General features: G+C 33.8%; 1 protein-coding gene across 2 annotated transcripts; it reads left to right on the top strand.

The window, feature by feature from the left end:
- The first annotated feature begins 1,519 nt into the window (after positions 1 to 1,519).
- On the top strand, positions 1,520 to 13,140 carry LOC107961953 (DExH-box ATP-dependent RNA helicase DExH9). Of its 2 annotated transcripts, XM_016898142.2 has the most exons (14): positions 1,520 to 2,030; positions 2,112 to 2,312; positions 2,402 to 2,620; positions 3,445 to 3,783; positions 4,203 to 4,307; positions 4,996 to 5,106; positions 5,751 to 6,001; positions 6,823 to 6,946; positions 7,960 to 8,239; positions 8,331 to 8,485; positions 9,623 to 9,763; positions 9,881 to 10,113; positions 10,998 to 11,262; positions 12,365 to 13,140. In XM_016898142.2, the coding sequence occupies exons 1-14, from the start codon at positions 1,758 to 1,760 to the stop codon at positions 12,641 to 12,643; spliced, it is 2,976 nt and encodes a 991-aa protein (XP_016753631.1). In that variant the 5' UTR covers positions 1,520 to 1,757; the 3' UTR covers positions 12,644 to 13,140. The 2 variants fall into 2 exon arrangements, with proteins under 2 accessions (XP_016753631.1, XP_016753632.1); XM_016898143.2 differs by lacking the exon at positions 1,520 to 2,030 and having other exon boundaries at positions 2,112 to 2,316.
- The last annotated feature ends 776 nt before the right edge of the window (positions 13,141 to 13,916 follow it).

Below are 13,916 nucleotides of genomic sequence, written 5' to 3'. Positions count from 1 at the left end.
TAGACAATATGTGTATGTAAGAATGGTTTAAGTTATGTTTATGATTTTTGAATGAAATTAATTATGAATGTTCTAATTGTATAGTAATGCTTGTAACCTTAATCTGTAACAGAAAGGGGTTAGGGGTGTTATAGTTTACGAAAATGAGGTTCTAAAATTGTGTTTTTCAACACCAGTAAAACTCGAGTCGTTACATATACCTTTAACCCAGCTTGGGCATGTGGTAATAAAGAAGTGACCAGAAGCCACCCATCTATAAATACCCCAAGGCACAACATAGAAAAGGGGTACTCTTTTCTTCATTCTAAAACCCCCTATCATAATAAGCCCTCACCCCCTTTTTTATTCTACTACTTTCTAGCTCTACACCTTGTAAAGGTGAATCGACCTCCTCACCACCCCTACCTTCTCCACCCTTATTGATATTTTGTATCAACACAATTTAAGAAACAAATAGACTCCATTATTTCTCTCTCTTGTAAAACCCTAACTCTCCATTTTTCTTAATCTTTTCCATTCTCTTCAAAACCCTTTTTGCTATCTTTTATGAATATATTATTCTTCTAGTACACTAAAAAAACTAATCTTTACATAGTAATGTTACAAAAATTAATGTGTAATTTTTTTAATATGATTAGATATTTTTAGAATAAACTACATCGCAAGTTACTCTAAAACAACGTCGTTCTTATTTTGGTCACTCTAATTTTTCTTATCAATTTGGTCACTCTAATTACGATAATTGCTCAAATTGGTCACTGTCGTTAAAAATTCTTTTAATCCACTAATGAATTGATAATGTTGCATTTGTTTTTATTTTTGACTAAAATTAGAGACATTTCAATAATTAGTCCAAAACAATATTTTTTTGGGTTTATTTGCTTCCGTTCTCCATGCCTAACTTTTTATATAGGAGAGCTTTAAAACTTTTGGGGAAGATTTTGATAATCTTTTGGAGTTCTATATGAATCTAAATTGGTCACCACCATCATCATTATCGAAATTCAAAAAAGAAAAAGTGAGAGAAGGTTATAATCTTTGACGAAAATGATTGTTATCGGAATTGAAAATTGGTAACAAAAAGGAGAAACTTGAAGAAGAAGAGCTTAAAAAGGTGATATAGAAAGTTATAAATTTAAACTAAAGCGACCTTCGTTGTCACTGAAACTCGAAAAAGAGCTTGTTAAACCATAAAAAGAAGAGCCTAATAAGGTAACAAAAAGGTATAAACTTAAACAAAATCAACCACTGTCTTAATGGGAACCCGAAAGAGAGATCGGTAAACTCGAAAATGAGCTTGAAAATGTGATACAAAGCTATTATGTTCTATCGAAAAATCTATCAAGAGTTCACAAAGCTGGGATTAATGAAGTTGAGAAATAAGTGTTGAATTTTAGTTGTTTTTGAAAAAGTTCATAGAGATTCCTAACTTTAGTAAAAAAAAAAGAAGAAAATACCACGTTAAACAATCCATTACCGAAATAAGGAAATTTAAAAAAAATTATACAACCCTATTGCCATATAATATAAGCTATTGTTTATTAAGTTGGGATGTTTAAAATGTGAAACATAGCTCGGATGTGTTTTTCGATTGCCTAAATTATTGTGTAATTTAAAAGACTTACTCGCTCGGTCTTTTCTTTCTCTTTTTATTCGTGTTTGAGTTTGTTTGGTTTTCCCCTAAGTTGCCGCCGCTGCCGCAGGATAGAATCTTCTCTTTCCCTCTCTTCCTAAGAAGTCCTGAAGAAGATAAGTAAATGGAATCCTTGAAGAGGAAGTCAGATGAGGGTATATCCTCTGAGTCTCCTCCGCCGCCGCAGAAGAAGAAACATCTCGGTGAAGACGTCTCACCGTTGGCGGAGGAAGCCGTCGGATGTGTCCATGATGTTTCATATCCTGAAGGTTATGTTCCTTCTGCTTCCTCTTTACAATTTCCAGCTGACTCTAAACCTGCCAAGGAGTTTCCTTTCACGCTTGATCCCTTTCAGTCTGAAGCTATTAACTGCCTCAATCGTGGCGAATCTGTCCTTGTAAGACATTCTTTTGTTTTTCTTGTTCTTTTCTGACACAACAAAGAAAGTAGAGAAAGTGAAATGCTAGTTTCAATACAGGTATCGGCACATACATCAGCAGGCAAAACTGTAGTAGCTTTATATGCTATTGCTATGTCTTTGCGGAATAATCAGCGTGTTATATATACTTCACCTATTAAGGCTCTCAGCAATCAGAAGTATAGGGAGTTTAAAGAGGAGTTTTCCGATGTCGGTTTGATGACTGGAGATGTTACAATTGACCCTAATGCTTCTTGTTTGGTTGGTACTTTACTTGCTATCCGTCTCATATTACGTTTTCTCCTTTAGTATTTGATTTTTTCATATGTTCCCAACTGTTTGATTTTCAGGTGATGACCACGGAAATCTGGCGAAGTATGCAGTATAAAGGGTCCGAGATTGTTCGTGAGGTGGCATGGGTTGTTTTTGATGAAGTGCATTACATGCGTGATCGCGAGAGAGGTGTTGTCTGGGAAGAGAGTATTGTTATGGCACCGAAGAACTCTCGATTTGTATTTCTTTCAGCAACTGTACCTAATGCGAAGGAATTTGCTGATTGGGTGGCCAAGGTGGTTAATGTTTGCTTTAATTTATTCACCAACTTTCAACTTGAATATAATTAATCAATGCTCTTTAGCCAGCTTATCTTTTTTGAATAGCAGCAAACTTATTTTCATTTCTCTTAGTAGGGTATATTTGTAAAATGTACAAGCTTGGTGTTTTGTTTATCTTTTTCCCTCCATAAATAGAAAGTAGGAAAGTTTTCTTTGAGGAACTATGAGGAGAACAGTAAAAAATAAACTACATAAAACAACCCAGCACAAATCTGAAATTCTTGATTTTAAATCTTATTATTAAAACATTATTTTAAAAAAAATTATTATAGTTAACATGATTGATGTTAGTTGCCTGTGACATATTTAGTCTTTCCATTGGTCAACCTTGATTCTACTATTTTGATCTTTGAGTTGGTAAGGTCCTGCCAGCATAGACACTATAGACTGGTTTGTTTGCTTTAGTCTTTTAAGAGCGGTTTTAAGCTTGTTTATGGGTGATATGTTTTTTCTCAACCCTGCTTTTTTGTAACTTTTAGTAAAGATTTAAGAAAATATATCAGAAGCATATTAACTTTGTGTTTTCATTTCCTTTGAAACATTCCTGTGTGAAATACTAGTCCTAACCCTAATGATCCCTGCTTTTGATTTTTGTGAATGGATTTTGTATCTAGAAAGTGATTATGAATCTTGAGGACATTATAAACTTCTTTGTTTTTGAGTAGGATGCTTTTGGGATCAAGCACATAGATTTCATCACTAGGTGGTTCTATAGATCATTAACTTTATAGCTTGTTTAATTGTTTAAATATGTCTGCTTATTGATTCTGTGGTTGCAGGTCCACAAACAACCATGCCACATAGTTTACACCGATTATAGGCCAACCCCTCTTCAGCATTATATTTTCCCTGCTGGAGGTGATGGTCTGTTTTTGGTGGTAGATGAGAAAGGAAAATTTCGGGAGGATAGCTTTCAGAAAGCGTTAAATGCATTAGTTCCTACAAGTGAAAGTGACAAGAAAAGAAATAATGGTAAATCACAAAATGGGTTAGTGATGGGAAAAGTTAGTGAACAAAGTGACATCTTCAAGTTGGTGAAAATGATCATTCAGCGACAGTACGATCCTGTAATAATTTTTAGCTTTAGCAAAAGGGAATGTGAATTTCTTGCAATGCAGGTGGGTCTCAAAAGAACCTTTTGTTATTTTAATATGTATATTGTTGGTATAGGGAAGATATGGGTGGATGGCATGTCTTCTTTCCTCTTACAACCCAAAAGATCCCCAACTATATTAGTATGTTTTAAAAAGAATCCTTGCTCAACATTGTGCTAGATATAATGTTGGCAAGTTAGTATTATAAATATGCTCTATAGTTATTAGACACCTACATCAAGTTTGGCTCAGTGGTTGTTGCTTATACAATAGACTGTTTTTGAGGGTCATTTCCTCCTTTTTTCTTATCCTAATTTTTTGTTTCTAAATTTCTTGATTTATTCCCTTTAGGAGCATGCACCGGTTTTTCTATTGTTAAGTAATTTATTTATTTCTTTTTATTATCTTAATTGTCTTGTTATTTTCTTATGTTTTTAATTTAGATGGCAAAGATGGATTTGAATGATGACGATGAGAAAGGAAATATAGAAACAATCTTTTGGAGTGCCATGGATATGCTTTCTGATGATGATAAGAAGCTACCTCAGGCAAGTTGTTATTCCTGAAATCTGCAAGATGTGTTTGAATGTGAATTTAAAAATGGTTGCACTTGTAAGGTTGCAATTGAATATTTACGACTGTGTATCAAACTGTAATTTTATTATTGTTGCCTGGTTACCTCCCAAATTGATAGCTACTTGTGTTGAAATCATTGTCTTTTATTAGTTAGTTTTGACCATCAATCCTTTGAGTTATAAGCTGTTTGCAAATGTTGTATTTAATTAGAAAAAGTTCCCATTTTCTACTTTGTAATTTGTAATTAGATATAAAAAAATTGGTATCAGAATCTTGTTGCAAAATTCTGTTATCAAGCTTATTTAGAAATATATATTTTTGAATTATCTGTGGGTTTTTACAATCGCTCTTGAATACTGTGCTGCTGTGTGGAGCATTTACATTCCCATGTGATGGAAGCAATTTGAAAATTTGTTTTGGTTTTGATTGATTGATTTTTTAAAGTGTTGGTGTTAAACATGTTTTATGGTTTTCTGAAAAAAAAAAAAAGAGAAGAATATTCAGAAAAGAACAGAGAAATGAAATGGAAACTCATCGGCATATGCATGGATGTGTTTTGACATGGAAAGTTATATTTTAGATTTAGACTCTATTCTATTATGACCTGTAAATTCGTTTTGCTCAGATATTTGTTATGCCTTTTATGAGATGCTTTTACAGGTGTCAAACATGTTACCGCTTTTGAAACGTGGAATAGGTGTGCATCATTCTGGTTTGCTTCCAATTTTAAAGGAAGTGATAGAGATATTATTTCAGGAAGGACTGATTAAGGTTGGGAATACACACTCAAGTTATATCTTAAAGTTAGTGCATATGTTCAAGGTTTAATGATTGACTGTAACATTATCGTATTGACTGGCTTAATTACTGAAGTTATGTACAGTTGTGGAATTTTTTCAGTTATCAGATTAAATTGATAACTAGCAGTATGTTGGCTAGTTTGCATGCAGTCTTCTTTTGCTCAAAAAGTTTTACCCTTTGTTCACTGTACTATTCGTCTTTCTTGATTTTTTGCTGGAAGTGTATTGACTGTCTGTATTTGAGTTTTCCAACTGTTTTTGTTAAGGTGCTTTTGTATATCTGGAATCTGGTCATTGCATTTGTGGACATACTCACTTTACATCTGTAGAAAGTATGTAACTCCCAGACCTCCTTTTCCCCTGTGCTATTTATGATTTTCATTATCTTCAGTTTATTGAGTGTCTCATTATGAAAAATATCGCAAAACCAATATTGCTATACAATTTCTGAGAAACTTATGAATTTAGGTTGATTTGTATCTGTATTGTGTTAAGCATCTGAGAAAATTGTATTACTTATGTTACTGTATAAAAGAATCTCTTTTGCTATTTTTGGGCCATTCATTTTACTCTTTAACATTTAATTGGAAAACAAAAACTGAAAATTTTCTTCAGTGTTTGTTTGCCACAGAGACCTTCAGTATTGGGTTAAACATGCCCGCTAAAACTGTCGTGTTTACAAATGTTCGTAAATTTGATGGGGACAAGTTTAGATGGATATCTAGTGGAGAATACATTCAAATGAGTGGCCGTGCTGGTCGTCGAGGAATTGATGCACGTGGAATATGCATTCTTATGGTGGATGAAAGGATGGAACCATCTACGGCTAAAATGATGCTCAAGGGAAATGCTGATAGTTTGAACAGGTATATTTGATCTGTGAAAAACCTGTTTAAATTTCACTAATCCATATTTCCATGATTTGGTGGTCCTTTGGATTCAGGTTGCATTTCAAATAACATTCATGCTGCTGAACCTTCATACCTGAAACTTGTAGTTTATCCATGATGTCATATATGTGGACCTTTTTTCCTATTCCAAATGGAAATTTGCGAGCTCCCTTTGACAATGCTGGAGGGACTTAGTTGTTTGCACCAAATCTGACAATGTAACTTCCCATGCCCGTGAGTCTAAGTTTGACTTCCTGGGCTTTGTTTAGTAGGAAAGATGGAAAAGGGGAAGCATAAAAAGGCCTGGAGAAATAGAAAATTGAAAAGGGGAATGAGTAGTTTGTTTCTTTTATTGGCATTATTAAAATTGAGAACTTAGCTTTTCTTGCATTTAAACACCGACAGAACCTCCGTAGTTTTATGGATAACACCTGCTGGCAACAAATTTGCAAAATCAGTCCTTGTGGGAGTTCTTAACTTGGAAGTGGGATGAAAAGATATTCTTTTTTAGGGGGAAAAATCCTTTTGAGCTGACTTAAGAGGATTTTGGTTGCAGGTAGCTTATAGTTGATGATCATATTTATTGATAGTAACTATATTCTTGTTGTAAATAACAATGATGTTTAACTCCTAATAAGCTAGGGCGTTATCATTGTGGGATGAGCGCTGACTAGTAAAAACTTGGTTTAGGATGCTGAGTAGAGGATTTAAAATGACTATTACCAGAATTATGACTTTTTCCATAATTAAAGGATTATGAATTTTTTTTTTTAATTGCCTTTTGCATTTTGTTTCAGTGCCTTCCACCTAAGCTACAATATGCTATTGAATCAATTGCGCTGTGAAGAGGCTGATCCTGAAAGTATGCTTCGTAATTCATTCTATCAGTTTCAAGCAGATCGTTCAATTCCTGACCTTGAGGTCTGTTATTAGATTTCGGAACTTCTATAATTTGATGTTGATACCTTTGATTATTGTTCTCCGGTTTTTGAATGTTCAAACAAAATATAAGTTATTAGTTATTCTTGGAGACAACGTTAGTTGTTAGTCTTCAAAACTTAAGCCAACAAATTGTATTGAATTGCTAGGCAGTTTTATTTGCTATGTTTCTCTAGTGATCAAAGGGATCTCCAATCTTTTACTGTCATTGGAATGTTAAGGGGCTAGAATTCTAAAGGAGAAAAAAAGCATCATTGTACATAAGATGAAAGGATATAAATATCTAGTAATTGAAGAATCATCTTATTTAGTCGGGAAAGAGAGAAGAAAAAGATGGAATATTTATTTGGGAAAATAAGGTATGTAAAATTTAGATTCTGGTTGGTGATACTTTTGATAATATGTATGTATATTAAATAAAGCACATAGAAAGCAAAAGGTGAAAAATAGAAATCTGAATAGAATACTTAAGGCAAATGGAGCTGCCTTTGATATCAGCTATACCTCTGCTGTTCTAAGGCCTTGCCTTGTCTTGATAATGTAACTGATTTAATTGGTAGATTAAAATGACTGAATTTGTGTACGAACTAAATTTTTGGTAAGTCGTATCTTTTTCCAGAACTCATTAAAAAGGGTCAAACTGCACCATGCATAATCTTGTGAAAAGCTGCAAAAGAAATTTTTGCTGTGTTAACCATGAACATTCATTAATGTTTACAGTTTAGAGAATGGTCTTGTAATAATGATGAACTCTTTCAATGATGCAGACTAAACATGCCTAGGATTTCTTAGCCTTTAACTATTTCTAAAGCTATTCTTGATTATCTGATGCAAGTGGTTATAGTTGCAGAAGCATGTAAAGGCTCATGAACATGGGTTTGGTTCCATGATAATTAAAAACTCTTTCTCTGATGAAAACCAAGCATGCCCGCGATGTTTGAGATACTTAACTATTTTATAACTATTGTCAATTGATGCAAGATGTTGTATTGCAGACACAAGTAAAGGCTCTTGAAGAAGAGAGGGATTCCATGATAATTGAAGACGAAGATAGTTTGAAGAATTATTACAGTCTAATTCAGCAATACAAATGTTTGAAGAATGATATTCGTGATATTGTGTTTTCTCCAAAGTATTGTCTACCCTATATGAAATCTGGCAGGCCTATTTGTATACAATGCATTGATGATGAAACATCTCCATCTTTCTCTGTTGAGGATCATGTTACCTGGGGTGTTTTAATGGACTTTCATAGAGTGAAAAGTGTTATTGAAGGTGAGAACTCAAAGTTGATCCCTTGTAAGTTGTCAAAAAATGCCTTAACTCAAGTCCAAATTGTCACAGAAGTGTGAGATTCTTGATGCAGATGATGCCTGTAAAAGACCAGAAGATGCAAGTTATGCCCTTGATATTCTTACAAGATGTAATGTGAGCAAAGATGGTGTTGGGAAGAAAAAAATTAAGATCGTCCCTTTGAAAGAGCCTGGAGAACCTCTTGTTGTTTCTGTCCCTCTCTCTCAGGTGAAATCCATGAACTTCTTGCTTTATATATTCAGCCTTGTTGGCGTATGCCAAAAAGTTAATTTTTTTTTTTTAATTTATGTTTCTGTTTGAAGTATTAAACAGTTGTAGAGATAACATAAGCAAACATGACATTTTATTGAAGGGAAATATCATGGTAGACGCAATGTGCATATAATTCAAAATGTCCACTGGCCATCAGACATTCAATCTGTACTAAAAAAAAAAAAAGGATATATGTTCGAGTCTCATGTCCAATACATAAGCATACATTTATTGCCTTCCCCCACTTTTCCTCGTGTTTTGCATGCTTATTTCCCTTCCCTGTGTTGAACACATAAAATATACAGTGTGGCGTGGTTTAGGGAGAAAACAGCAGTAAATCAATAGAATTAAAGCTGAAACATGAGTAAGATAGAAGTTGGAGCTCTAAAAACAATAGGGCTATCAGAACCTCTAGTTTCTGTCTTTTATTTATTATCAATAAATCTCTTTAATAGAGTCCTTTTAATGAGATTCAACTTTTTAGAGTCCTTTTAATGAGATTCAACTTTTTACTCTTAAATTGAATAAATTTAGTTAATAAGTCTATTTAACAAAAGTATTTAATGAAATTAAATTTCTTAATGATAAATTGGATAAAATCTTATGGAAAAAAAAATGTTTACGATGACTATTTAAAAATATAGTGCACAACAATAGTTATTTTTGTTCTTTGTTAGTTAAGAACATTTTCTGTACTCCCGCTTTTCTCATACATATTAAAGTGTTGAACATTCTAGCTCTGGTAGAAGAATCTTGCTTTTCTGTTCCTTTTCCTCTTTTGTTGTTGCTTTTTTCATGAACAATATGCTAATTTGTTTTGTATTATCATTGGAATTTCTGATTATGATATTTGGAACTTCTCTTGAAAGAATTAAGACATTCTTTACGCAACGAAGCAAACTGAATCTTCTTTTAGGATTCAAAAGATTTACTTCTACTTGAATTGGGTTTTTCAGGTGTCAGCTTTGTAGCTAATTATTTTAGCATAAAAAGTTAATATGAATAGACGCCAAACTTATTTCTGTGGTCTTGCTGAATCTAATGTCCATCCAATGAGAGTATAATTTAATTTGTTATTTGTGCCTTGGACAGGTTACTAGTTTAAGTAGTGCACGCTTGAACATACCCAAAGATCTTCTGCCATTAGAAGCTCGCGAGAATGCCTTGAAGAAGCTTTCAGAATTTATTTCTAGATATGCTACTGGAATGCCCCTGGATCCTGAAGAAATGAATGTATATGTTTGATTTTTTTCTCATGATATTTTATGAAGAAATGCTTGATTTTGCTTTGTTCTTCCTATTATGTCTTCTTTCAGTTGCCATTAAATGATTTTTTTTCCATTTTTTCAGATTCAAAGCAACTCATATAAAAAGGCTGTCCGTAGGTTGGAGGCATTAGAGAACCTGTTTGAAAAGCATGACATTGCAAAATCCCCGCTTATTGAGCAAAAGCTTAAACTTTTGAACAGGAAGGAAGAGTTGACAGCCAGGATCAGATCAATTAAGAAAATAATGCGTTCTTCCACAGCCTTGGCTTTTAAAGATGAGCTTAAGGCCAGAAAACGGGTTCTGAGGAGGCTAGGGTAAAAAAACCATTTCTCTAAGCTTGCTTCACTTGTATTGCCAAAATTTTCTTATGGTTTCATAACTTGATAGTTGCTAAGCATTTGATTGCTTTTTGCCCTGGAGCTCTTTTTTATTGTTTCTTCAGTCTTAGAGACCAACACAAGATGACTGGCAGTTTTTTCTACAATCAAAATAAAGATCCTCCTGCCTCATTTTTCACTTAATCAGGATACATCATTTTTCTAATACAATCGCTCATCCTTTTTTCTCCGACTTTCTAAAGACATATAAATTGAATATTGCTTTAACTTTTTGTTTGTAAATGCTCAATGATGCATGTGGTTTATAATGGATTTCTCTGTAGTTCTCATTTGTTCATGACTGAAACAGTGTTTTTAGGGTGTTGCTTCTTGGTGCCAGACAACAAATGTTCCTCGGACTCTCACCTAATTGAAGTTTCCTTAATTTTTAATTTTTTTAACTGTACCTTTACTATTAAGAAAGGAGATAATATCAAACTCTCTACTTCTCAATATTTATCATGTCTGTTGACCAAGAAAAGAAGAAAATCTCTTTTGCATGTTTTCTAGGATAAGCTGGAGCACTCTTTAGTGTTCATTAACATATTATATGTCTTAAGCTCTCTCTCTCTATACACATGCAAAAATAAGAACATATACATATTGTGCTTTATGCCTGAAGAGAATATAAGGATTCTAGTGCCTAGTGCCCTTGACAACATTGTGGCCTTTAACTTAAAACTTTAACCATATCCTTTTCTTTTCTTTTTTTTGTTATTACTTATTAATGGATAATGCTTCACAAAATTTAAGTTCGTTGCCTAGACACCTATAATCTCTACGTTCTTTTTTTTTCCCTCTAATATTGGATTTTATTGCAGATATATTACAAGTGATGATGTTGTTGAGTTGAAGGGCAAGGTTGCTTGTGAGATCAGTAGTGCTGATGAGTTGACTCTTACAGAGCTTATGTTCAGTGGTGTTCTGAAAGATGTAAAGGCAGAAGAAATGGTGTCTCTTCTCTCTTGTTTTGTTTGGCAGGAGAAGCTCCAAGATGCTGCAAAGCCCAGGGATGAATTAGAGCTGCTCTTTACACAACTACAAGATACTGCATGGAGGATTGCCAAAGTTCAGCTTGAGTGCAAGGTATACTATAAACTTCATCTCACAATCCCTTTTTATTTGTTTCCATTTTGCAATCCTGGTTTTGGATTTTGGAAAGCAAGTTAGATAAGACAAGAAGGTGGTTAGGGTTTGGAACCCTATTTTGGCTTACACGAGAATAGATGTCTGGTTCTGGGTCGTGTTTCAGATATTTGGTCATCATGTAGGTGTAGCACTAGGTTAGTTAGGGTCCTCTTTGGATATGACAAGAAACTGGCAGTGCATCCTTTTTTATCTTTTTTTGGTATAGCTGAACAAGGCCTGATGGGAGGGAGAATTAGACCCTGTACCTTGACCTTCCAGGAGGGTAATAACTGTCATTGTCGGGTTTCTATGAAGCAGGTCTTTTATTTTCTTGGTTGGAAGGAATATGTCCAAACTGTGCTGGGTTGTACTTGGTCTACCTTTGTAGTTGACCTCAACCAAGATCAGTTCAATAAGAACGGCGGTTGCAGTTCTGAATTAAGATGCTGGCTTAAGCTGTTTTAACTGTTTTGATCTATAACATTTGGAATAATTACACGTATTCCTAACTTTACTAGTTTTTAACTTTCAATCCTAAATGGTCGAACATTTAACAACAGCTAGGACTGGAATAGCAATTTTCAAATATTTAGAGTTAAAAAGTATGTGAACAATTGAGACTAAAAGTGTAATTATCCCTTATCGTTTTAACTGATTCAACCAAGTTGCAAGAATTTCGGACAACAGCAATAACATTAAATAATTAAGAATGCTTTTTTGGTTCTTTGAGTTCAGTACAGAGAACTAAAGCAGATGACAAAAGCAAAAGTGAGAGAAAAAAAGTACGGTTCCCAGGAGGACTATTATTTTTCTGTCAGAACTATACTAGTAATGATATTGGAGTGGTTTTCAGAAAATAGGAACAACATATGGCCTAAGGCATGTCTGTTTGTCAGTCCAGGCATAGGTCAAAATAATCGCCAACATTTATCCGTTTAGGAATGATCATTTTTTGATGGTTCCATTTTAGTGGGATTCATACGTGATTACACCTAAGAATGTAGTTTTACTGTTGTTTTGCAAGAGTAGTAGTTGACTTGTAGATAGTGTTTATTTTCAGGTTCAAATTGATGTAGAGAGCTTCGTAAGTTCATTTCGGCCTGATATAATGGAAGCTGTATATGCTTGGGCAAAAGGATCCAAGTTCTATGAGATTATGGAAATTACACAGGTTTTTGAGGGCAGCTTAATCAGAGCCATCAGACGACTGGAAGAAGTTCTTCAGCAGCTTATTTTAGCAGCCAGGTCTATTGGCGAGACACAGCTCGAAACAAAATTTGAAGAGGCTGTCTCTAAGATTAAAAGAGACATAGTGTTTGCAGCATCTCTATACTTGTAGTATAGGTCAGTTGCTGGAAAGGATCAAGGTTGTTAAATGGCAAGATGATCATCTTTGATGAGAATATTTTTTGTCAGTAAGCTGAGTGAAGCAAATGTGATCAAAGGGGAGGGAAAATTACCTACAAAATAAATTGCACATTAATCTGCAAGTGGATGCCTTTTGCCTTGGAAGCTATTTTTCACGATACACTTTACACAGAGCAGCCTGTAACAGAAAACAGCATAGAAGGCGGCAAAGCGAACAAGATTCTGAACCAATGTTGAGAAATAATTTCTCACAATCCCTAACTTACATTTTACACAATGCACTAGCCTGTTCTATTGTTAGAGATAACATGTGTTGTTTCTGATTCCAGTTTTTTTCTGTCATTGTTGGTGGAACTTAAGCTAAATTCTAGTTAAATTAGTGAAATTAGTTCACTAAAATTTTTCTGTAAGTTTGTTTAATGTTTTTATATATAATATATGAAGAAGGATAATTTTCTAGGCTTGGCAGATCAACTATGAAAAAAGTTGTAGTTTTTTTTAACCCTTTGCCCCCCATCTTATATTAGGAGATGCCTTACTATCATCGAGCTAAATTTTCATTCGACGAAGCATTCTGTCAATTTTACCATTCTTTTCTAAATATAAACTTTTCACAACCCATTTAACTATTTCCGAGTTCCTTTTAAATGTAAAGGAACTACTTGAAAAACAGAATAAAAAATACAAAGTCTAAAACCCACGTAATACAATAACCTTAGCGCTTATCTCCCAGGTTCGCAACATTCTTTTTGGGAAAGTGACCGCCTTCGGACGTATCAACCTTCAGGGTAAAAATCTTGCATAAACTGTTTGTAATATACAAATCAGGTTGTAATATAGTTATAACGAAGTAGCTAAGTACTTTGAGGATCGTATTCAAGAGAGGCGAACATTAAATTAATCATAACTAAAACACAAATAGAGCAAATTAGTATTTAAATAAATTATATTATAATTAAACATAAAAAAAGAGTTTTTAATAACTAAAGAAATAAAATAATATAAATGAATTGCTAAGGAAATTTAATCAAATCTGAGCATGAGTGACTAGCTTGCTTCGGTAATCATAACTAACTATTGCTTCAGGTTCCCTATTTAGTCAACTAGTCGTTACCCTAGCAGAATCTCTCGATCTTCCACTAGAATAACGAGTTAGTAAGAACTACTTATCTCTCGATCTCATAGTCTAGACTAGTTTGGGGTTAAGGCGTTTACAGATAGACCATACCAATTTTAGGTTAATT

This window comes from Gossypium hirsutum, chromosome A06 (assembly GCF_007990345.1).
Source record: "Gossypium hirsutum isolate 1008001.06 chromosome A06, Gossypium_hirsutum_v2.1, whole genome shotgun sequence".
Taxonomy (NCBI): Eukaryota; Viridiplantae; Streptophyta; class Magnoliopsida; order Malvales; family Malvaceae; genus Gossypium; species Gossypium hirsutum.
This window is presented reverse-complemented; position numbering and strand designations above follow the sequence as displayed.

Excerpts from the sequence above, each read along its gene's own strand:
- LOC107961953 (XM_016898142.2), top strand. The coding sequence starts at position 1,758 with ATGGAATCCTTGAAGAGGAAGTCAGATGAGGGTATATCCTCTGAGTCT. Across the intron at positions 3,784-4,202 it reads GTGAATTTCTTGCAATGCAG|ATGGCAAAGATGGATTTGAA; the intron begins GTGGGTCTCAAA and ends TTTTTAATTTAG. Across the intron at positions 9,764-9,880 it reads TGGATCCTGAAGAAATGAAT|ATTCAAAGCAACTCATATAA; the intron begins GTATATGTTTGA and ends CCATTTTTTCAG.